Source organism: Eubalaena glacialis, chromosome 16 (genome assembly GCF_028564815.1).
Source record: "Eubalaena glacialis isolate mEubGla1 chromosome 16, mEubGla1.1.hap2.+ XY, whole genome shotgun sequence".
Lineage (NCBI taxonomy): Eukaryota > Metazoa > Chordata > Mammalia > Artiodactyla > Balaenidae > Eubalaena > Eubalaena glacialis.
In genome coordinates, this window is record NC_083731.1 from 78,623,927 (window position 1) to 78,649,198 (window position 25,272).

Sequence of the window (25,272 nt, forward strand, 5' to 3'; positions counted from 1 at the left end):
TTACTCTTCCAGTAGATGATATGATTCCCATTTTGCATGTGAATAAACTCAGTCTCTGATGATTAACTTATAAGCTCATGACTAGATAGTAGCTGAGTCAGCATTTGAACTCAGGTCTAGGTGAGTAAAAGGCTCTTTCAGTAAAGAGCCCCATTTCTTGCCAAGGATCATCAGCAGGGTTCTGAAGCACTGTCCTTAAACAGAAGGTTGGGGGAAGGGTGGGCCAGCAAGGAGAGACAGCCTGACTATTTCTTCCCATTAGTGGCACCAACCCAAACCTAACAATCTAGGTGGTATCTTCCACTGTGACAGGTGGAGATAGTTTTTCTGCTTGTACCATAGACCAGAAAGGCAGAAATACAGAACAGATGAGAGGAGAAAACCCCAGGGTGAGATGAGAGGTAATGAGCACTTTTTTATTCATCAAATTTGAGTCAATTGCAAGCCCACAATCTATGGCCATGCCTGACCTCCCTCGAGGCAATGCCGTTATCTCTGGTGGGTGCTTTGCTGGCCTGCTGTGAAGGAGTGGTGTGGGGTAGAAGGAGGATTTGGTTCGGCTCTTGAAAACCTTGGCTGGAACTCAGCTGTGCCACTGATTGTGAGATCTTGAGCAAAATTATTTACCCTCTGAACCTTGGGCTTCTCTTCTTTAAAATAGGCAGTAATATTTATCCTGGACAAATTACAGAGTTGTCGGGAAAACAAAATCAGATAATGTATGTCAGTGCTTTATAAATTGGAAAATGTCTTATGTGTAATTATTATTTCTAAAATTCAGGAGTGAAATAGTCTCAGGGGTCCATCTCTATCTGAAAATTGATATGACTATAATAAACATTTTTGCTGAAACCCTTCACTTACTGATATTTAGGTATGAAGGTAGGCATTTTTATTTTTAGTCATGTGCCTTAGATAGTCTTTTTTTTTTTTTATTCTTTTCTTGAATTCTGTTAAGCCAGTGGGTTGTAGTTTAGTGTTTGTTGTGGGTTTTTAAAATTTTGTTTGGCTTGGGTTTTGGTTTATGATAGAAGAGTCATTTATTTTACCATGCCCCATAATTTGTCCTGGCCTGACTTTGCTAACTCTGACATCACTTACTTTTTCAGATATGGCCTCAAGGTGGACATCTGGGCAGCTGGTGTAATCACTTACATCCTGCTCTGTGGATTCCCTCCATTCCGTGGGTATGGGCAGCGATCTTTTATTCAGCACCAACAAAGCATTTCTCCCTTCTCTGAATGATCCATTCGGCCTCCCCGCACAAAGGAGCCTACAGCTGGAAAAGAACATAAGAACTTGTTATTTTTTCCATGTCGTGCACGCTAATTTACATGCCTTCCATAAATCTTCCTGATATAATTTAAAAACTCATTCTTTCTTAATTTGCCAAAACAGTTCCATACTGACATTTTGAATTGCTTAAAAACACACATTTTACACATTTGCGGGGAAAGGAAGGGCTTCAATGCATAAGAAAGAAAAGATACACCCTGAGCTGGCGTTTTCCTGCTGTTTATTCCTCGTTGTTGTCCTTCGTCTAAACAGAAGCGGGGATGACCAGGAGGTGCTTTTTGATCAGATTTTGATGGGGCAAGTGGAATTCCCTTCTCCATACTGGGATAACGTTTCTGATTCTGCAAAGGTAGGTTTCCAGTGCCTTCCTCTTCCTTATAGCCTGTGTCTCAATGGAATTATTGATTCTGAATCAAAGAAACAAATGATATCGTAAATATGATTTCTGTATGCATTTTAGTCATAATTACTAACTTTCCCAAGAGCTCACATTCAAAAAGTCACCTGTCCACAGCCATCCCAACTCATCAACTTCTTCTGCTTCCCTGGCTTATCCCTCCCTGTGGTCACTCCAGCTGTACTGCTGTAGCCTCTAGTTATGCCCTGCCCACACCTGGCTTGAGCCCACCTCAGACTTCTGTATAGCTTATTGCTTCACCTCTCTCGGGTCTTGACTTAACGTCATCTTCTCAGTGAAGCTTTCCCAGACCCTGTTTCCAATTGCAGCTCTTAACCCCTACCTGGCTGACCTTATCGTCCTTTGCTTTATTTTTCTCCATAACACTTACACTCTATGTCCATCTGGTATACCATCTAACTACCTCTCTGTATCTGTCTACTTATCTAGATAGATATAGATAGGTGGATATATTGTATTTATGTAGTTTATTTTCTGACTCTCCTCACTAGGGTGTAATTTCTATCAAGACAAGGATTTTTGTCTATTGTATTCATTGCTGTATCATCAGTGCCTAAATAGTGACCGGCAACTAACTGATGCTCAACGTATATTGAATGAATGAATGAATAAATGAATGAGTGAATTAAACAGTTAATCAATTAAAGTGGAGAAAGCACAGCATGGGTTAAGATGATCAAGAAAGACATCATGGGGAAGCTATGATGTAACTTGGACCTTGAAAGACAGCCAGGATTTAGAGGCAGAGGGGAACAAAGCATATGGTTTTTGTCCCATTAAACTAAAAGATCAATCTCTAAGAAAACTGTAAAAATCTCACACAGAGACATTAGTAGACCCTGAAATAAAAAATGAAAACTTTTAAATTGATCCCTTAGAATTATGTCTCCAAGCATTGACTTAAATTTTTGGAAAACTGATGTTGAGAACTAATTATCTTTTGATTATTCAATATACATGCCTTTCCTTTTGCTGTGTCCTGAGTATGAGTTCAATTTAAAATCTGACTCCTTAGGCCTGGCCACTTTCCATGGAAAATGATGCATATTGGGCCCAAATCTCTCATTTTCTTCAACTGTCCAGGAATCTACCTCTAGCCATAGGAAAATGTGGGGAATTGAGAGAAGTGTCAGAGAAAAGCCACAAAGGTAAAAGGAGATGGGATGATATAGCCACAGAGGTGGGGCTGGAGGTGTTTTCACCTGTGAGCAGACAGTTCAGGAACCTGTCCCAAGTCTCAGTGCTGTCACTTCATAACTCAAGGGCTCGAAGTCACTGACAGATAGGACTATCTCCTGCACCCCCATGGCGCCTGCAGAGAGCATCACACATAGTAGTTGCTTTAATTGAGTCCTGGCCCAAGTTAGAAAGTGAAGGTAGAATCTCTACATCATTGGAAATAAATCTTCCCCGTCACGGAGTGGTACTCAGAGCCTACGCATATGAGGGACCAGGTAACACGCACCTAACCATTCTGTTACACGGGAACTTCTAATCCAAAGTAGACAAATGTCTGACGGACTCATCATTAAAGCCAAAGCCATGCTTTTCTGGTGCAAATAAATTTGAGCTCATGGGGGAGATTAATTAATTTCAGAACCATTTAATCATTTGCTTCTTAATGGTTCTATTTTACTTGTATTGATTGATCTGGAAATTTTTGAAGCATTTTTAACAGATTTCCTCTGAATTCTTTGGCTACTAAAGAATAGTTTCTATTTTACCAACTAGTTGTTGGCAATTCTGTATGTCTTTCCTCATTCCTTTCTTTCAAACCAAAATATGCCCTCTTGCAGTTAGGAGGAAAAAAATCCATTTTTCCTTTCAGCTGCCAAAGTGAAATTGTAAAGTGTTTTTAAAATGTGATTTCTATAGTAAATAATTTGGAATCTGTCTTTAAAGTGCAAAATACTTTATTTCCTTTCTACTAAAAATATTTTTATGAAATTGATTTTAATATTAATTTATTTTTTTTCTCTCAACTACAAGCTATATATTTATAATTCCAAAAATTCACCTTTCCTTTAAAAGGTGTTAGGTAGCTGTAGGTAAGTTGAGTTGATATATTCACGGTTTAGAGCTTTTACAGATGTTTTCCAAACGAAAAGAGAACCTCTGCTCTTGAAAACGCCTGGATTTTTACCTTCAATGTTAGACACAAATGGCATTGAATGTTTCCTTTCACAGGAGCTCATTACCATGATGCTGTTGGTGGATGTAGATCAGCGATTTTCAGCCGTGCAGGTCCTCGAACATCCCTGGGTTAATGTAAGTAACTTCCTCCCTTCCCTGTATTTACTCCGAACATTCCTTTCTCAAATTGCAGCTTTCCTAATGATGTTGCCTCCTTTTTAAAGTGTTGTGTTTGTGTCTGTTCCTCCCTCTCAAACATGCCAGAACAGTTACAGGATCTCAGCCTTGTTCCACAAGGGCCTCTGATGTATCTGTGCTGACATGTGTTCTCACGGTCCCTTGCACAGAGCATTTCATTTGATTCAGACGGGACTGCCTTCTACCGTGGAGGTGCACATGGTTGCCACCCACGGCCCCACAAACTGCATCCTATGGTCCAGATTAAGGCTGCATCCATCAATAATACAGAGCAGATTTTCTGAGTCAGTGCTGCTTTTGCATCATTTCTACCAAATATACCAGTGACCCAAGGGTCCCCGCATCAGCGTTGGAGTTCTCCAGTGCAGCACTTCTCAAACTTGCCTGTGCTCACAAGTCATCGGGGGCGGGGGGGGGGGGGGGAGACTTATTAAAATGCAGATTGTAATGTAGTAGATGTGAGGCTCTGAATTTCTAAAAGCTCCCAGATGCTGCTGCTGCTATCTGAGTACAAGGTCTGACGAAATTTCTTTAGCTATGAAAGGATTCTCCAGAGCAGAGTCATTATTTTTTGACTCTCTCTCTCTCTCTCTCTATAACTTATTGAAAAGATTTGTTTTGAATAACAATAATAATAAATACTTACAGAGTGCTTAGCTTATAGTATCTGCCCAGGACCATTTAAGTACCTCACATACATTAACTGATAACCCAGGGGCTGTTGGAACCCCTGCTGACATGTGTGGAAGTTCTATAGCTGGGTCTAATGGTTCTTGCTACCAGAATAGAAGACAGACATAGATTTGGATATAGGTACAGACATGGACAGGTATAAAATCGTTAGCTCATTGATATGAATTTTGCCAGCTGCTTCGAGGGATCTGGCTGTAAGATGAAGGCAACAAAATGTTCCACTTCTCTGACTTACCACTTCGGTGATTAGTCAGTGTATTTTCCCAAGGTAACTAATGACTGAGGATGAAGTGTGATTAAAAGCACAGTGTTGAGACAGACTGCATCTGAGGTGACAAGAGCTTGGGATCTTGTTCATGTTCTGCCACTTGATGCCCATGGGCCTAGGTTCCAGCACTTTACACGCCTGAACCTGGTTCCTCCCACCCCACTGGGAGGTTTTATATATATATATATATATGACAGGAGAATATACAGGAATGCGAGTGTGTATAGGTATACAGCTAAGGTTTGTTAAATATTTTTACATAGCAGAGCTTCCCAACTGGTGTACAGATGTGTGAAGATATTAATCCCCTCAGCCCTTGGGATAGTCAGGCAGGGCTGCCAGAGTCCAGGAGCTGTCACCTCCAGCCTTACAACCTTTGCATTTACCCCACGGTGCTGAACAAAAGTTATCCTTTTCTATGGAGTTGGAAAGGTTAGGAAGCATCTCATGTAAGCCTAATAATAAGCCTACCAGAGAGGCAGGGTGGGTATTATTGTACCCATTTTACAAATGGAAAGACTGAGGCTGTGATGGATGACTCTTCCAAGGTAGCTGTGCTTATGGTTGAGCCAGAATTTGCAGGCAGGTATCCTCACTTCAAGCCCATTTCCTTTAAAGTCCTGCGCACCACACTGCATCACCCTCTCTCTGCTATACATGAAAGCACTGTGAATAGTGCAGAAGAGTGCACTATATGTACACCAGCATCATTATAATGACTGTTCATACAAGGTCGCAGTCTTTCCAAAGTAACTTACCTGGGTCGTGGTGCCTCTCCCTTAGACGTGCAGGGTGGAAGAGGCACAGGCCAGCTGCAGGCTCTCCTAGTGGCAGCAGCTGGTTTGGACTGATCTACATGCTGATTAAAAGTCCATGGTCCACAAACTGTCAAATTGCATGTTAGTGCTGGAAACACTGAGAGTGTGACCACACAGAATACAGTGGAAAATCTGAATTTGAAACACGGCCTTTGAAGGCTCACAAAGAGCCGTGGAGGAGAGAGATTACAAATAGCCATTTTAGATTTTGAAATACATTTCATCGGAGGACCACCCCCTGTCGGGCCTGCTCTCCAGGAGCTCTGTCTGATACAACAGACAGTCACATGGCAGTTAGAGAAGAGCCACCCCAGCTGGCCTGTGTGGGGAGGGTGCCCTGGAAGGCTTCCCAGAGGAGGAGATGCCAGAGCTTCTTCCTGGAGGAGGCTGGGAAGAGATGTCCCGCAGAGCCAGCTCAGGCAGGATATGGATATTTGCTATAAGATAACTTTGTGAATGTGAGCACATTTGTCTATACATGTGAGGGGCCTGGGGTGTTATTGGAAACAAAATAATCCCTTACCCTGATTCCAGACCAAATGACCTGATATCAATATATTCCAACTCAGTTGGGTAGAGAAACAAAATTAAGAAGACTTCTGGCTGTTGCCTTTGAAAAATTAGGTTGTTCGTTTTCCTAAGGCAGCGTATACATGTCTCAGCGGTAACTTTCTTCCTTCTCAACCTGCTTTGTGCACATGGTCCCACTTTGCTGACAATTAGGTTCCACAGTTCCCTCCGGACCTTGGACTTCTGCTGTCATTTTAGTTTTCCCTCTCAGATTCCCTAAAAACATTTTCTAAAAGCAAGGATAACATTTAAGGCATTGTCTAGGAGATTTAAAAATTTTAAATACCCTTTAATATAATTCTAACAGACCTTAGATTCTAAGGGGAAAAAAGATAGCGATTTTAGCAAAAAATTTAACATATAAAGTGATTGCTTAACTTTTGAAATTACATAGTAAATAACTAAGTTAGAAAATTGATTATTTTCTTTATCTCAAAATAACAAATGAAAAAAATATGTATATAAGCATTCACAACCAGCATTTAGTGTTTGTTGAGGTCTCCGAGTGCAATAAATGAACAGCCCAGCAATCAAAATAAATAAATTAGGAATGTAAAAGGAAGCCCATTTAACAAGACATGTTGCATTTGGCGATCAAATTATATCTGATCACTGCAGAGGGTGCTACCTAGGGGGGGAAAAGTAATAATAATTGTATGAGCCCTAAGGAAGTCGTCAGAAAGCTCTTCCCACGTTCCCATTTGTCCTAATTTTCTCTGTCGCATAAACGATGCCCTTTTCACCTGGCACACTTGGAATTGAAAAGTCAGTCTCATGAAACAGAGAGCAGAGCACAAGGGCAACAGAATAGAAAAATCTAGTCAGCAAAAGTCACTTGCTTTAACCTTACTCCAGGTGCTTCCTCTAGGCCCCCATTGATTTTGTATGCACTCTCAGTGCTCTTTGGTATCCTGGACCTCTGCTCTGTCCTGCACCTCTGCTCTGTTATATATATGAATTTTACCTCTACTCTGTTATGGTGTCCTGGACCTCTGCTCTGTTATCGGAAGAGCCATGAGTGAGGCCTCTCAGTGGATGGTTCTAACCAGCCAGAAGGACAAAGGCAGCATCAGCGTGCAGCCAGGTGTCTGGGAGAGGGATGCAGACCCCCAGAAGGAGCACCAGCTCACCTTGGGTAACCTTAGGACAGGCATTTCACGCCTTTGAACCTGTTTTTCTGTCTGTGAAATGGGAGATAATAGAATCAACTTCTCAGGTTATGAGGATGGAGAGAGGATTTTATATCTGAAAGTCCTGAGCAGACAGTCTTAAGTGCTCATACGCTGTAGGTACTTGGTAAATATTTGGTGAATTTGAGTCTGAGGGAGGCCGAAACTCCATCGTCTGTGGCTACAAGCTGATGAAATGGAAACTGTGATCAACGCTGGTGTGTGAGAAACTTGATTAAGGTGGAAACCCCTCATCCAAAAAAATGATCCTGTTTGTGTGCTCCGAACTCCATGTAAATAATGTGATTATCAGCTTGTTGCATTCTCCAGTGTCACAGCCATCTCTTAAGGTAGCTGCAAAGTACCAACAGGAATTGCCCTAGCTAAATTTATTTACCTTATTACTCATATAGTGGAGAACCATATGATTTAGGCACATATCATATGAGAGTGGAATAGGCAGTAATAATATATCTGGATCATTCCAGGGATTAGGGAGAAGGTTGAGTCACTTCCTCCCCAAATGATACTTTGTTGGTAGAAAATGCAGGTTAGTGATTAAGTTCATAAGCTTAAATGACAGTTCCAAAGTGTTTTTTTTTTTTTTGATGTGTAATTAGGATTAAATTATCAGCAATCTATTTCAAATAGATTACTATTATTGGATTTTTATTTTCAAAGTTTTGATCTACCTTATCCCATTGTTATTCTCCTCATACCATAGATTGAAGGTCCATCTCAATACTATAATTCTACAAATCTGTGTTTTACCTTCAGTTTTTTTCCTGATGAGGAAACTGAGGCTCAAAGAAGTCTCTAGCACGAAGCTCAGTGGGGTCTCTAGCACGAGGTCCGATGCCTGGGTTTTGCCTTTAGAGATTCTGATCCTGATGTGCACAGGCATCTGGGCATTGGGAATTTTAAAAGCTCCCAGGTGACTATAATGTGAGACCAATACAGAGAACCTCTGTCCTACTGGAAAGGACTGGTTTAAATAAGTCAAGTGTAGTTACTTAGCTGGTGCAAGACTTACTATCATCTTCCTGGCCCTTAAATTTTATTTTACCTCCTTTTTCTCACGTACCTACTCTTTTGAGAAGATACTGCTAAGCCAAGATATTCAACAAGAAAAAAAGAACCCAAGGAAGAAGAAAAAACAAGAGCCTAGATAATATGTTTTTTATTCTATGCTCATAAAAATCAGTGCTACCCATACAAAAATATATAAGCATTCCTCTAATTGCTGTTAGAAATTAAGAGAACCCCCAATGATACTGTAATAATAAATAAAACCACTTATCAGTATGTACAACTTATAAATAAAGTTGTAAATGATGACATGGAATTCCACTTTCCATTTGGGCATCTTACCCTCTCCTTTCTCTAAGGTGGATCTTAATTTACTTAACATTTTCTCCCCGAGAGCAGAGTGAATTGTAGACATAAAGGATACATAGAGCCAAGCTAAGAGATTCAGAAATCTTGGGATGTTTCACAGCTGGGGAAGGTTAACAAGAGTCGAGGGGGCACACTTTGGCCTGTGAAATGGACCCGCTACTGGAGAGTATGCTAACGTACCTGGGATTGTTTAAAACGAAGTCGGGATATTCTGGTAGTGAACTGCTCAAGACTGCCATGCTTCTCATAAATTTACAGCTATTATTAATACTAGAGTCTGGCAATGAGTAGACTGAAAACCAGATCCATGATTCAAAAACAAAACTCCATGAAGGGAGGAGGGTTTTCTAAAGCATGACCCCTGGAATGGTTTTCTGGAGGAAAGAGAGGCATTCACTCCGCTGAATGACTTCACAACCGAGCCCCCCAGCCCTCCTGACAGCTCGCTCCTCCCCAACATCCGCTAGCGGAGCGGAGACCAGGAGGCTAGGTCTCCTCCAGACAGCTGGGAGGGTTCATTTTCCATTTTGCAAACTAGTTTTGTTCTTGTCAGTTGCAACGCTCTGCCAAGGAGTGGATGGGGATTTCTAAATCAAAAACCGCCAACAAACCACAACCAGCCCGTGTCAAACTTCAGAAACTACTCCCGGAGACTACACACCAGAATGTATGGTAATAATACTAGAACTATTTGTAGCATACTGCCAGGTTTGTCACGTTTGGAAAATTCATAGCACATTTTTGGCACATAATCTATTCACAATAGTGGCGATGAAGATGTATATATAAAAATGTATGTTTTTAATGGCCCTATTTATTTTATTGATGCAAGATAGTAAGTTAGCTAAATCTCCATCATCAATCTGGATGCCTCAGGTAGAGATTAGGGCCCTGCTAAGCCAGTTGCTTGTCTTTTAATCCAATTATGCTCAAAGCCTTCAAAATTGTTAGAGACTGCAGATTTTTTAGTTGCTGGGGGGTGTGTGTGTGTGTGTGTCTGTGTGTGCGTCTGTGTGTCTATGTGTCTGTCTGTGTGTGTGTGCGCACTTGTGTGTATGTGTTTTACCTTCTCTGGCGGAGGCACCTTAATTCATTGGGAAAAAAAATCCTGAAATGTTTTAAGATTTATGATGTCAAAAGCATCCCTGGCAACTTGTAAGGACTGTTTCACTACTTTCATTGCTTCAACATGAACTAATAACCCATGGGAAGCTAAAACCTTCACTAGAATTTAAAGCTGGAGGCCTGAACCCCCAGGCCCCAGCATCTGAAAGAGTTGCTAGGAGTCTGACAGGAGATTAGGACCAGGACAGAGCTGGGAAATGGTAACAGAGTCCATTATGAGGTTGGTGAGAGAGCCAGCTTTTAGCTGGAAAACAGGCAGGAAAAAAAAAGAGCCAGGTAAAGGGAAATTTCTGGCAAAGATGGCAGTGGTGGGGATGTGAAGAGATGGGACTGCAGTAAGGGCTGATTCTCCCTCAGGAAGTTAAGTAGAGGCTGCTCCGATGGAGTCCCTACTGTTTGTTTCCTCCATATTTGCCCTCATTCAGTCACAGGCCCACACTGTGAGCCAGGGCACCTTCCTGTCACCCTGTGTCAGCCAGGCCTTCTGGCACTGCCTGCTCCGCAGAGGATTCCAGAGCCCCAGCCTTCATGGGCCACATTCCCATATCCCAGATGAGTGGATGCCCAGCATCTCCTGGGCAGAGAAGTTTCTAATTTCTAACTACATTCCTGTGGGCCCCCTGAAGTGCTCAGCACCCCTTTTACTGACCTCTGTCCAAATGCTTCCCAGGCTCCATTAAAGCCCTGTCCAAATATTCTCTGTTTTTTTCAGCCCCAAATTCAATCCTCCTTACCATTGTGTGACTTTCATCATGGAAAAGATGACTCATTGCATCCTTCCATTTCACAATTCTGGACCTCTTTTAGTAACCAATGCCCCTGATGCCCTTGACAATGCAATGCAGTGTGGTGGGAAGACCACAGAGTTCCAACCTGTTTCAGGCCTGACTCAGCCAGTTTCTAGCCCTGTGACCTTAAGCAAATGTTTTAACCTTGCAGAGCCTCAGTTTGCTCATCTTCAAAATGGGACTAACAATGCATGTTGTAGAAGGTAATCTGAGGACTAAGGAGATCGTATATGTAAATTGTTAGCCACATAATGGTTATCTCATGTCACCTTCCTCTCCGTGCCTTTGTCTTTTAACTCTGCTCCCCTCCTTACCCTTTTCTCTCCTTACTATTTTATAATCTAAAGCTCATACAAATTGCTTTGCCTTACGTAGCCTGGAGCTCTATTAAGAGATGACTAGAAGTACCTGTATAATTTGGGGAGTGAGGCCCAATGGGGCACCACTGTATCCGGCTGCCCCCTTTCTTTCAGGCAGAACCCCAAATTATGCCCGAGATATGACACTTGTAAGACTTTCAGTAAAGGCACATCATTTCATCCCTTGTCAAATGTTTAACTCCTCCCCAAAGTCTAATTTAGATTCCAAGGGCTGTTGTTTCATACACCATTAAAAAAAAAAAAAAAAAGTGTTTTACATACGCCATTGAATTCACCCTTGTGTTTAAAACTCTAGACTGTATAATCCTAATTCTCTGTGGTTATCCTGCGACTTCTCTTTCACTTGTAGAGTCGGGAAGTGAATAAAGGGAGGGTGGTCCTTCACACTTCCTGCACTTACACACCTCTTATTTTTTTAAATGTTTTAAATTTTTATTTATTGATTTATGGCTGTGTTGGGTCTTTGTTGCTGCGCGCAGGCTTTCTCTAGTAGCGGCGAGCAGGGCTACTCTTTGTTGCGGTGCCCGGGCTTCTCACTGCGGTGGCTTCTCTTGTTGCGGAGCACGGGCTCTAGGCGCGTGGGCTTCAGTAGTTGTGGCTCGCAGGCCCTAGAGCGCAGGCTCAGTAGTTGTGGCACATGGGCTTAGTTGCTCCGCGGCATGTGGGATCTTCCCGGACCAGGGAATGAACCTGTGTCCCCTGCATTGGCAGGCGGATTCTCAACCACTGCACTACCAGGGAAGCCCTACACCCCTCTTATTAAAGAGCACTGCTTTATTCCTAATTGAGACCAAGGCTTCCAGCTCCAGATGTTCTGGGGACTCATCTGTGGCCAGTTCTCTCCTTCTCTTTCAGCTTTCTCGCCATCACTCTCCCATGGAAACTCTTAACTAGAGGTGGAATGGTTGACTCATTGTTTGGGAAACATGCCTTGTGGCTTCCCACTCAGGCACATCTGTGCGCCAACATCACCTCCCCTGTCTCTACCTGTCAGTACACTCCCACCATCAAGGACCTGCTGGAATCCCATATTCCTCGTGAAGTTGCGCTAACTGAAAACACATCCTCTCTCCTCTGAACTCCTGTGTTTCTAGCTGAGCCATGTGGCACACTGCCTGGTAACAGGTCCTTCTTATCTTATTGGTCTGTATTACTGTTTGACGTGGGGTGTGCAAACTTTGTCTCCCAGTTAGCCCGTGAGGGTCTGGCAGACAGCGATCACTTCTTCTCCCCACCCTGCCATCCCCAACGCAGCCCTGCATATAGTAGGTACTTCAGATGACCCTGTTTCCATTCCAAATATCATCCCACTGGTACCCTAACTGACCTTCATTTTCTGTTTCCACAATACAGAATTTTTATTTTTTTAATTTTGAATACACTCTGCATCATTGGAAAGCCTCCTTCTTCTAGATTTGGTTTCAGATGTGACTCAATAAGCATAATAATTGTTCCTTCTTCTAGCCATTAATAAATCAGCCCAAGAATATCGTAAATAAATCAGCCCAAGAATATCATATATTGAGCATCCACTGTTTGCAGGGCACTGAGCCAAGTGCTTATATTAAAGATTACAGAAAACGTGGAAGATGTGGTACAAAAGGGCAAGAGTTCATTTTTATATATATATATAAAAACATGTGTATAAGTTTTATATATATATACACACACACACACACACAATCACCTAACACCAAAAAGAATGTAAATAGTGCAAATATAAATAATGAAAAAAGGATTAGGAGTTTATGGAAGAACAATTTTAATGGATTGTGCTTAATAGGGGGAAAATGTTCTGGAACAGGTGATTTGGACCCAAGTTTTGAAGAGAAAGAGGGACCACAGGGTCCATAAGAGCAAAGCCCATGAGTATTTTTGGCCACTATTATTTCCGCATCAGTTACTGTAGTGCCTGGTCCAGCCAAATGCTGAAAAAAAGAGTAAATCCCATATGGAGAGACCAGGTTATGTAAAAGAGCAAGCATGCTGTGCGTGGAAAGCAGCAAATTTATTTTCTTGGGTGGAGCCAAGAAATTCCATGCAAAATCATGGAGAGGAAGGAGAGAAAGAAAATGATGAATGGCATTGAAGTCTTGCCAGGAATTTTGGTTTAAATAGATAGTAACAAACACTTAATTATTCATTCATTCACTTATTCCACAAATATTTATTAAGCATCTACTATGTGCCAAAGTACATGCTAAGACCCGGGGATTCCGTAGTGAACAAAACACACTCTCTGTCTTCAAGGATGATGCAGTCTCTTCATCACACACTAGTAAGTGGTGTTACATACTTATGACTCTGATTCTTGTTATTCTAACAGTATTTAGCAAAGGAGAGAAATCTGTCCAGTCTCCATCATAGATGGCTCAGGCAGAGAGCAGAAGCCTTAGTTAAAATGAGCTCCAATGCAGAATATGTCATAATAACAGATGATATGAAGGCAGCAAGGAGGATTTAAAACTTAAGGAAGAACTTTCCACCTGGAAGGTTGTCTGGGATTATAGAATGGATGATCGAGTAGCTGTGGCACCAGCTTGAGTTTATTTATGGGCTCCTGTCTGAGCCCAGGTCTGTCAGTTTCCCTTGGCTTTGGGTCGGTATGATGGGCTAAGAGGATAAAACTCTTGGGTTAGAAAAAAAAATGTTTAGATTGATTTTTTTTTTTTTTTTGGTTGTCCAGATTAACTTGCTCTTTGACATATGTCTCTAGAGTGATGGCTGAAATCAATTTTATTAGAAACCAACAACAGAAATAAAATTTTTTATTTAGGGACAAAGTCAGAGGGAAAGAAGACACAGCAAATTAATTTTAGAGCAAATGTGGAAATGAAGGAGCCCTTGAAGCAGTACTTGCTATGACAGTGTTTAATGAGAGGACATTGGTTGGTTTCTTCCTGAAATGTTATGAATTTTAAGATTACTGCCTGTTACTGGAATATCTTGGCCTCATTTTCTATTTATCTCATTTTTTTCTTCTTCTCCTTTTTTTAAATTTCTTTTGTTTTTTTTCCCAGGATGACGGCCTCCCAGAAAATGAACATCAGCTGTCAGTAGCAGGAAAGATAAAGAAGCATTTCAACACAGGCCCGAAACCGAATAGCACAGCAGCTGGAGTTTCTGTCATAGCAGTAAGCATCTGAAATATCCACCTATAACTTTTTCAAAGCACTCCACCTAAGAGATGGGCATTACTCAGGAGATTCCACCCAGAGACAGCAGAATGGGTCATTTCTTTAGACAGCTCGACCATTTAAAGCACTGGGGGAGGTCTGGGGCTTATATATATGATGTGTTTTTGCTGATCATTTCCCTGGGAGTCACATCATTATCCAACACCTCCAGGGTGCCTTGCAGTATCTATTAATTTCATGATTTATTTGTTAAAGCAGAAAACCTCCCCCACATTGGACTCTGTGCCAATGCAAACTTCTGGGCTCTGAGAAAAAGAGTTCCTAGTGTCCTTTTGCCAGGACCTGGCAGGGGAGGGGAGGGGAGCTGAAAGAGAGGACATGGCAGAGAGAGACTGGAACACTATAGATCTTTGTACAAGACGTAAACGAAAGCCAAAAACATGGCAGGACGCTTACCCAGTGAGATTTTCAGTGAAACTGAATTGCTGTGAACACCCAAAGAAATCAGGATTTCTTGCTCCTTAGAAATTTCTGTTTTCAAAGCGGAGAGTCTTTTAACATTTACCATTTTGTTGATGTGGCTGCAGGAGGATTTTTTTTTTTCTGTTCCATACATGCAGACATACACTACATGCAATTTGATAGCAGCTCTAGGCAAAGATTAAATTGGGCAGAGAAATAATGAAACCTCATACTTCCCAGTGTCATATTCTAGAGTAAATATATTCAAGTCCCAGGTTACTTGAGTTTTTAATAATTTCCTCTTTTTTTCAGAGTACATACATTTTTTTTTTTTTTAATTATTTATTTATTTATTTTTATTTATGGCTGTGTTGGGTCTTCGTTTCTGTGCGAGGACTTTCTCCAGTTGCGGCGAGCGGGGGCCCCTCTTCATCGCGGTGCGCGGGCCTCTCACTATCGCGGCCTCTCTTGTTGCGGGGCACAGGCTCCAGACGCGCAGGCTCAGTAGTTGTGGCTCACGGGCCTAGTTGCTCCGCGGCATGTGGGATCTTCCCAGACCAGGGCTCGAACCCGTGTCCCCTGCATTGGCAGGCAGATTCTCAACCACTGCGCCACCAGGGAAGCCCCCAGAGTACATACATTTTAACAGCATATTCAATGTGAAATCACTTGAGCTGTTTTTCTTTTTTAAAACAAAGAACTTAGACACTATGATCTCGAATTTTTAAAAGTATTTATGCTACTAAACATACATCATGCTCGTCAGCAATACTGAATATTTAACTACTTCTACAGGTGTTTTTCTTTTCTTTCTCTTTTTCTTTTTTGGTGGTGCTAGAACTCCAGGTAAAGCAAAAGATAACTAAGTGACCTATTTGATACAACCAATCCCAGATCTGGGTTACTAAATATTTAATAGGAGTTTCCAGAATTTGCAGGTGGCACGAATGCATGCATATACTTTCCTGGACTAGTTGCGTTTCATGTTCTTTGATTGAACCCTTTCAGCAAGGAGTTACATGAGTATGAGTTACTGGTTCAGGAGTACACTGACAGCGCTAAATAGAATGCATACTCTCTCCCCATGCTCCTCAGCGCTACTGGGGATTTAACATTGCAAGTTGTTCTTCTGGCCCTCTCTCTCTTTAGTTCTTTCTAAGGAAATTCAGTGTAGAAGTGCAGTGTCCTTCCTGTCTTCATCGATCGTCAGCATTCTTTGTTATCAGCTAATATTCAATCAGTAATTTTTGAAAGTAACAATCTCATGGTGCTTCTCAGGGAAACCAGACATTCTCTCCTCTGCTTTCATCATTCATGTAAGACACAAGTATATTCCAAAATGTTTGTTTCCACAATTTTCTTTTGGAATGGACTGCCAGCACACTTGTCCATGAAAAGAACTGCTTTTCTGCTCCTGAGGGCTTACAACTGCTAGAGAGGGTGCTTTTTCCACCTCTGTCATTTTGGGTTTTGTTTCGTTTTTCCTGGTCTTTTATTTTAACTAGTCTTTGGTTAAGTTTGCCTTGGTTGCTCAAGAATGCTTTGTTCACAGTATTCTGGGAGTCTTGTAATGACTGAGAGCAGGAACTTCAGGGCAATTCTGCAATGTACAGACAACACAGATGGGAGGGGAAATCCTACTTTAATCAAACCTGGATAAATTTTGAAACCTAATCCATATGAGTTTATTAAAACATCATCTAAGTAGATCTCCAAAAAAAACTTCAGTAAGTATTTGAAGATTAAAGGTCCAACTGATTTTTTTTTTCTATGACTGGACCATTTTGAATGCAATTTAATATCAGTTTCTCAGTTCATCACTAACATGTTTCTATGGAGACTGTACCAACTGGTTAATATAAATTGTAAAATGGGCTGTGTGATGCTGAGTTGTGCATTAGTTGCAAGCTTATTTAATCTCTTTATCCACTACAAAGTTGTGAAAAAAATCATCAACTTAACTCAGGCTCAAAATAATTGACTTTTTGGAGAAATATCTGAAAAAGTGCCTTGTCAATTCTAAAGCGCAATTCACATGTTGACCACTATCATTAATATTTCAAACATGAAAGAGAATATGGCTGTAAATTTCAGGGGGTATTTCAGGAGAAGCTGGCCGGCCATAATATATGCATTTATGCATCTTCTCCAGAATGCTTTTCCCTCATAAATGTCCACACCCTCCATAAGAACCTGGGGTAGGTCACTAGGTGCAGGGCAGGGCTGGGAGTTAGAAATGAGCCAGGTTGGCTGCCTTTGTTATTAACTTTCAAAATAGCACTGGATAAGTCAATGTATACTCCATAGCCATGTTCGCATTCTTGAAGTGCACAGAATTAGACTCAGGGGACCATCACAAGATAAAGGAGCCCTGGCATTAAATAATATCCCCAACTCAAGCTAAAGTATAATTGCAAAGGAACGATATTCTGCTGTGAGACAGAATGTAAGTGAGAGGTAGAAGGAATAGCTTTCATAAATGGTGCATTCTGTAAAGATCATTTGACAATTTAATAATGGAATATAATTACTGATTCACCCACATGATAGAAATTTCTGTAATTAACATAATACCATTATGACTTCTATTTGATAAACATAGGAAAAAAACCTGATTTCAGCGTAGATTTCATGCAGACAGAATTTTTTCCCATGGGCATGAATGCTTTCCCCAGAGGCTATCAAATGATGTATTTTATTTTAAACTGCCTCTATTATAGGACTGCTTTTTTGTAAATTATATACACCCTTTAAAATTAGAAAATATATATACTGTTTAGAACAGAGTATCAGCTTGTTTTTTCAGAAAATCAGCAATTAAATCATTGGTCTTTAACCGGTAATTCTCTTTCCTTAGTTAGAAACCTCACTATCTGCTCATAAAGGAATTCATGACACTTTTTCTTTCTCGGAATGACAAAGGAGAAAAGAGCATACTGTCATAACAAACAGACTCTAATCACAGGTGTAATTTATGTGACACGAGTGTAGTTTAACATGCATTCATGGTTCTGAACCTTAATGTTTTCTGTTCGTGTTGTCATTTTTTACTTCTCTTCCTCCCACCCCCTACATTATTAAGACCAAAGAGAGGACAAATGATAACTTTATATTAAGGTCCTCGAGTTGGCTGGGAGAGTAATTACCAGCTGGAGGCTCACGGGCATCATAGAGTCCTTCTCGAAGGAGAAAAGGTATCTGACATTTAGGTCAGGTGACATGATTAGGTGGAAACCCATTGCTGTCCTTAGAACTACAACAGTCTGCGTCCATTGTTCCTCCACTGCCTTTCCCAGTGGTCGGGGGATTAAAACCAAAGCAAACCAAACCAAAGAAACCCAGAACAGAACAGAGACAGGGAAACAAAAGGTTATTAAAATGCAATTTATAGACATAAAATGGAATTAGAGATGACATTTTAACGGCGGACTTCTTGAGAGCCGAGGGATGGGAGGGAGGCGTTATTAGATTTGCTCAGCTTGATGAAGAACCGATGACTCAGATGTCACTTCCAATTTATTTTTCCTCATTTAATGCTGTTTATTATTTTAACCAACAATTTTCCTAATGCTTTCGAGTTCTTCTTTTGCATTTTGGTCATGCAAATAGAGCATTTCAGTCTAATTGAACAAATCCATACTAATCAATGTGCAAATAATTGTGATAGTGGGAAGCTTCCTTCTAAAGCGAGAGACCTCTGCACTGGGGCATTCCCAAATGCGGAGTTATGGGGCACTTTGCCTGTAGATGGCAATAAAGAGCCAGTTACTGAGTAGCCATCCCTGGGCTGAAACAGAAATGCAGGCCTTCATCTTCCTAACAGCAAGTGTACTTCAATTTTTTTTTCCTAAATAAAATGAACTGTACATTTTTAAAAAGATTAAAATCTCACATTGCTGTTCCGTGAACACTGGGATAGCCTAGTTTATAATCAGAATACCGAATCTTCTGAGCAGTTTTTAGTTTGAACAAGTGCCCCGGCATGTTTTTGAAATGCCTTTGTGAATTTTGTAGTAGCAACTGTCATCAGCATCATGCCAGTACCACACTTGAAAGCACTCATGAGCCTCTCCAGAAAGAAAGGTGGTCAACTTGCATCCTCTCATGGGCAGAATGGGGGAGTGGGCATACGGCATGATTATTGTTTCTCAAATCTGGGGATTGAATCTTTTATTCCTAGGTAGCCAAAGGCTAACAACTTATTCCAGGAGGAACAACTTTGAGAACTTATCCTGTCCTCTATTTATTGTACCTTTTGTTAATCATAAGCACTTTTCAAATATACAGTGAAAATTATTTTTTGCTTTATTTTCTATATTTTCTTGGAGAAAATTTACTGTTTTATACCATATCTTTTTAGTTCAGAAATGTAATTGATTCACCTTTAAGAGTAGCTCTGCTTTTGAAGATTAACTCTTAAAGAAAGAAATCCAAATTGCTGTGATTTATGGGGATTCAAAACTTGATTCTTTTCATCTTTTATTTCATACTTATGAAGGCCTCAAACTTAAGCTTCATGGGGTAAGATTTGGGGGGGGGGGCGTCCAATCTGCTTTCTCTTAGGTGGCTAAAGCTGATTTCAGCACTTTATTGTAAAGCATTTTCCATTGCTCTAGAATATGAAGACGTGTTTATATCTTTTGAAATTGAGAGGATATTATTAAATGTGCATTCAAAACCTTGTTTGACAAATTAGATCTTTTCTAACATATTGGCCTCCGAGATATTCATGGGGGATTAGTGTCTTTTCTTGCCTTTTTATTTTCAATATGCAGATTTAGGATATTAGCTAGTCACCCTGCAGAAGAGGCATCGTAACTCTATATACATATATAGTCAATGAAGAACAGCTTGGTCTGGAGTCTTAATACTTTAGCACAATGTCGATCCACTGAGTTGCCCCCATTTCTCTCTGCTCAGCTGGACCACGGGTTTACCATCAAGAGATCAGGGTCTTTGGACTACTACCAACAACCAGGAATGTATTGGATAAGGTATGAGATGGTGCAGCTCAAGTCAGTGTTTCCATGGCAACGTGCTGGCAGTCTCCATTAACCAGTTCCTTCAGTGGATAAACATGCTTTTGATTTGTTATCCAGTCCATATGCTGCTTTATCAGTTTCATTTTAATCTTGATTGAGATGCCACACCCCCTCATTCTTTTTTTTCACCCCATTATTCACACTGACATTTGCCAGCTTTCTTTCCATTGCACATGCTCAGTATCAATTTTCCTTACAGTTAAAAGGACAGTATATTTAGTGTTAATGTCAAAGCATTTGCCTGTTGTTGCTAATTAAAACAATGATTTCTAGTGTTTTGTCCCTTAACAAATGGAAGAACAATAGTACCTTAGTATATGTTCTATAGAAGTATATACTGTCATTTTAAAATCATCAAGCCCGACCTTAACCTTAGTAGATGGATGAAACAATGCATTTACACCTTAGTCATAGAAGCTCCTCCGAGCACAGTGAGCTATAGAATGCATTGTGTGTGTTGGTAAGCTTGTGTTTTCAAATTCTCCACCTTTTTGTTTCATTTTGTTTTTGTTTTATTGTTACCTCTCTCCCCCTGGTACATCCCTTTATGTACTAGCTATTGCATGAATTTATTTTTTGATATTTTGTAACGGTCAGATTACTTAGCTGGCTTATCTGCTCAAGCAAAAGGGACTATGGGAGGTATCGATTTTTTTTTAACTGGGTTAAGAATTCTATCCAATCGTTTTCTATTCCAGTCAACTGCGCTGGCATTTCCTTCAAGGGGCATTGTTTGTGTCTCTTTAAGTTATCCACAGGCAGGATGAGTTTTGATGATATGAGGAATGAACTCTGAGAAGTCCTAGGCAACTTTTCTCCTCCATCTTAATGTTTCTGAAATGATCTCCAGGTAAAGCTCCACATCTTAGCGTTTGCTAAGAAAAAATTCCACTGGGTTTGGCATTTCCCCCAAATGATGGTGCCTTATGCTGTTCATGGAATAGACCAAGTTGTTAAAAAAAAAAAAAAGGAAAGAAAAGAAAGAATAATGTATATAATATACAATTTAACCCCCAATTATCACTCTTAATTTTTTAATATAATTAGACACTAGAATCAAAGGCATTAGAGATGCAGAAAAGGCTACCCTTTGATAAACTATTCAAATATCTAAGATCGTGATAATTTCTAAGCCTGCTGAAAGCAAGAAAATACCCAAACTTCAATAAATATCAAAGTCAGTTTTACATGGAAGGCTATTTGTATCTTCTAGACAGATCTGCATACAGGAGTTGCACACCCACCTTTCTATTTACCTAAATAAATAGCTTTATAGATACAGAAAGAACTTTTTTATTTTTAACCTTTTTTGGGGGGGGGTGTGAATCAATCATGATTTGCCTTTGTGCAGACTCTTTTTACATGGAAGATGATCACTTTTTCCTGAAAGATAATATACATTTTGAAGAGTGCACATGAGTGCACATCTCAACGAATTTTCACGAAGTGAGCGCACCACTGTAAGCAGCACCCAGGTCAGGCACAGAACGTTCCTAGCACCCCCAGAGGACCCCCAGCCCCCAGGGCCCGTCCAGGAGGGTCACGCAGCCCTAAGGGTAAACGCTGACCTGGAGTCTGTCCGCATTAATTAGCTTTGCCTGGTTTTGTTCTTTCTATAAATCGAATCATGCTCCGTCCTTTTTTAATTGTATGTCTCCTAACCTCAGGCATATTAACCAAACATGTATGAGTACAGTTGATATACAATTAAAAATAGGCATCAAATATGTCTAATTACAGTTGTGCATATTTGTATAACACAAATTACACATATAAATTTCAAAAAAAACCCTCTAGAAAATTATATTACTAAATTTGTGGGCTTAGGGGGTGGGTGCAAAACACCAAACAAACACAGTAATTAATAAACGTAGCCAAGTATAAAAAGGTCATTTGACTAAAATCCTAGCGATGGTTCCCATCAGCAGACGAAATGACACATCCCTGAATAATGGGCAGGAGCAGATGGAAGATAATCTCTTTTTTCTTTCACACATAAACTGCTCTGTTTTCCAGCTGGGGGCAGTAACAACAACGTTTATAGTTAATGCTGTACTAAACAGCGCACCCAGTATGTAAAGCTAAATTGGAGAAATGATGCTAAAGCTCTTGGGCGTATATGCTTAATTAGGAGGTTTTATAATGTGCCGTTTAGCCTGGAACGAACACACTCTCCTCACTGACTGCACATGCTCGCCTTTTATCTCCACGGAAGTCGGAGCATTTGTCTAACCATGGTGGCAGCCAGCTTTCTAACATAAACAATCGTTGCAGGTGAAACATCCCCACTCCCAGTTGTTGTGTTTACAAGGGCTCCTGGCCGTCTTCACTGCTCTGAGCAGAACGCCTGGGAGGCGAGCTTGCATTTCGTAAGGCAGCTCACATCAGGGCAGAGGCTGGGGAAAGGCTCTTCGGGGTGCCCAGAATTCGGGCATGTCCCTCTTTTTTTTTTAATTAATTAATTAATTTATTTATGACTGTGTTGGGTCTTCGTTTCTGTGCGAGGGCTTTCTCTAGTTGTGGCAAGCGGGGACCACTCTCCATCGCGGTGCACAGGCCTCTCACTATCACGGCCTCTCTTGTTGCGGAACACAGGCTCCAGACGCGTAGGCTCAGTAATTGTGGCTCACGGGCCCAGTTGCTCTGCGGCATGTGGGATCTTCCCAGACCAGGGCTTGAACCCATGTCCCCTGCATTGGCAGGCAGACTCTCAACCACTGCGCCACCAGGGAAGCCCCGGGCGTGTCCCTCTTAGTAGGCTTTTTGGGGACTGGAGAAATGGTGGGGGCCGTGCCTCCTCCTTGCATTCATTCTCCTGCCTCGAACAGAGGGATGCTTCCGAGCAGCAGCCAGGGGAGCAGCATGGCTTCTTCTTCCGGGAGACCTTGCTCCTGTCCCCCAGGGTCTGGACGTGAGCCTCTCCCAGGAATGAGCTGCCTGGGCCATGCCACCCTCTCACACACATTCCTGCCTCTCTCGAGTGAAGTTGGCCCTGTGGCAGGTGCTGTGCCAGCAACACATGGAGAAGAATTCCTGCATCTTCTGCATGCAGAACAAGGCCACAGCCAGAACCTGATTAAATGAAACAAATATCAAAACAAGACATACGCTAAGAATGCCAAAGAAGAGAAAACGCGGAGGTGAGCTAGGACAGAAGGGGGTTTGAGGTCAGGCCTGGTGTGACTCGTGTGCGTACTAGATTCAAGCACTGTCCTGAAACAGCGAGTAACGAGGCAGAGCAGCAGCAGCCGTGCGCAGCCCTTGCAAGGCTATTAGATGCTGTCGTGCTCGGGTGTGAAAAGGAGTGGGGTAAGTTAAATGCATCTTGCTCGGCGCAGGTTTGGAAGACCGGTTCCCACAAAAGCCAGAGAGGAACCCCCCACGTGGTGTGAAGAGGGTTCCAAAGGCACACAGCAAGTTGCAGGGCACAGGTTGCTTTAGGGACGGTGGCCTTGGCCTTGCTCTGCCGTGGAGAAAAGTCCCCCCATCCTCCATGAGTGTAGAAAGTGCTGCAGGAAGGACGGGCAGGGGCCTCTGTTCTAGGAAGGGATTAACCGCCCTCCGTACCCCAGCGCTTAACACATAGAAGAGGCATAGATTTAAACTTCAAAACCATCCAAACTGTGATTGCAGAGAAAAGTATAGGGGAGGTATGAGGTTTGGTATGGCAGCTGTACCGTGATGCTAAAAAGTGAGTTATTGGCCAGGAGGCTCAAAAGCTGGGCCACAGTACTTTGTATTATAGTTCCACAAATGGTCATTGAGAGAGACACAGGGCTAGTGAGACATCTGTTATTTTACCAAGTCAAACAGGTTGCTCGCTGTTTGAGATTTTATTTTGTTTCGTTTTACCTTCAGAGCCCCCTTAAGAGCAGATCCCAACAATATATATATTTGTCTTTTTAAAACTTAACGTACTTGCTATTAGAAATGAGAAATTTCCATGGCATTCCAAGACTTACTGATATGGGTGTAAACTGTATATGTTTTCCTGAGATTCCTGGTGATTGTCGGTATTGATGGAAAATTTTGTCGTATCGTATTTATTTTCATCTTGCTTCAGAACCTCTTTCCCTCTTTATGATTTAAAAAGATGCCTACACTCTATTCTATGTATTCTTTCCTGCCATACTTTGCCTTCGTATGTTCCTCAGTGATGTTCACTGATAGGATGTAGGTTTTATCAGGTATAAATGTGTAGGAAAGAATAATCATAAAGAACTTAATCGTAAGTATTGACACACTGTTATTCTATTAAGAAAGAGTGTAAATATCCATATGCTGAAGTCAAACAATTCTCAAATACATGTCAAACACATGACACTTCTAGAAACTAAAAAGTCTTGAAAATTGAAATGAAACAAACTTGATTAAAGATTGGCAGCTCTGTGCATGGAGAGCTGCATGGAGAGTCTGTGGCTTTGGTGTCAGGAAGCCCTGGTTTTGGATCCAGCCTGTCCTACTTACTGTGTTGTGACCTTGGGCAAGGTACATGTTCCTCCTCTGATTCTTAGTTTCCCCATCTATAAAAATGAGACGAGTATTATCAACCTTCCAAATGTGGGGTGAAGATGACATGAGTGGCCTGTGCAAAAGCGCCTTCATGGACCCAGCCCAAATTAGGAGCCCAGAAAAGACTGTTCCAAGAGAAAATCATCCACTCCACACCACACGAGAGACAGATTTTCCTGGGAAAACTGCTCTCTCTCCAGATCCAAGCATTTGTTATTAAAGTAGAACCGTGACCTTTTTTGATGTTCTGATTGGCATAAACTGTTGAATAACTTATATGTTAGATTATTCATGAATTGGGGGCATTAAATTTTAGTCTATAGCCCCTGATGAAGTATAAGTTTAAAAAGTTATCCTCTAGGGCAGGGATTGGCAAATTACAGCCAATGGGCCAAATCTAGCTCACTGCCTGGTTTTTAAATAAAGTTTTATTGGCACACAGCCACACCCATTCATTTATAAATTACCTATGGTTGCTTCTACTCTACAAGGGCAGAATTGAGTAGTTGTGTCAGAGAATCATATAGCCTACAAAGTCTAAAGTATTAACTCTTGGCCTTCCCAGAAAAAGTTTCTCAATTCCTGTTGTAGGAGAAAAATGTTCCTAAATTAAAAGGCAGGGGGTTCCCTGGCGGTCCAGTGGTTAGAACTCGGCGCTTTCACTGCTGCGGCCCTGGTTTGATCCCTGGTCAGGGAACTAAGATCCCGCAAGCTGTGTGGCATGGCCAAATTAAAAAAAAAAAAAAAAAGCACCACCTGGCGGGCTTGATAAAAACTGTATCACCACCAGCTAGTGGAATGCACGGCACATAGAAGGCACTTCAATAAATATTTGTTAAATTAATGAATGATTGAATTTTCCCAT

The 25,272-nt window shown here is 41.3% G+C and overlaps 1 protein-coding gene across 4 annotated transcripts in view; it reads left to right on the top strand.

Annotated features, from left to right (window-relative positions):
• DCLK1 (doublecortin like kinase 1) overlaps positions 1–25,272 on the top strand; it is a 335,395-nt gene that overhangs the window by 299,066 nt on the left and 11,057 nt on the right. For all 4 annotated transcript variants that reach the window (XM_061171238.1, XM_061171239.1, XM_061171240.1 and 1 more), the window contains exons 13-16: positions 1,110–1,187; positions 1,549–1,645; positions 3,902–3,982; positions 14,275–14,388. In XM_061171238.1, the coding sequence (XP_061027221.1) occupies positions 1,110–1,187; positions 1,549–1,645; positions 3,902–3,982; positions 14,275–14,388 (370 nt within the window). The remainder of the gene's footprint in view (positions 1–1,109; positions 1,188–1,548; positions 1,646–3,901; positions 3,983–14,274; positions 14,389–25,272) is intronic.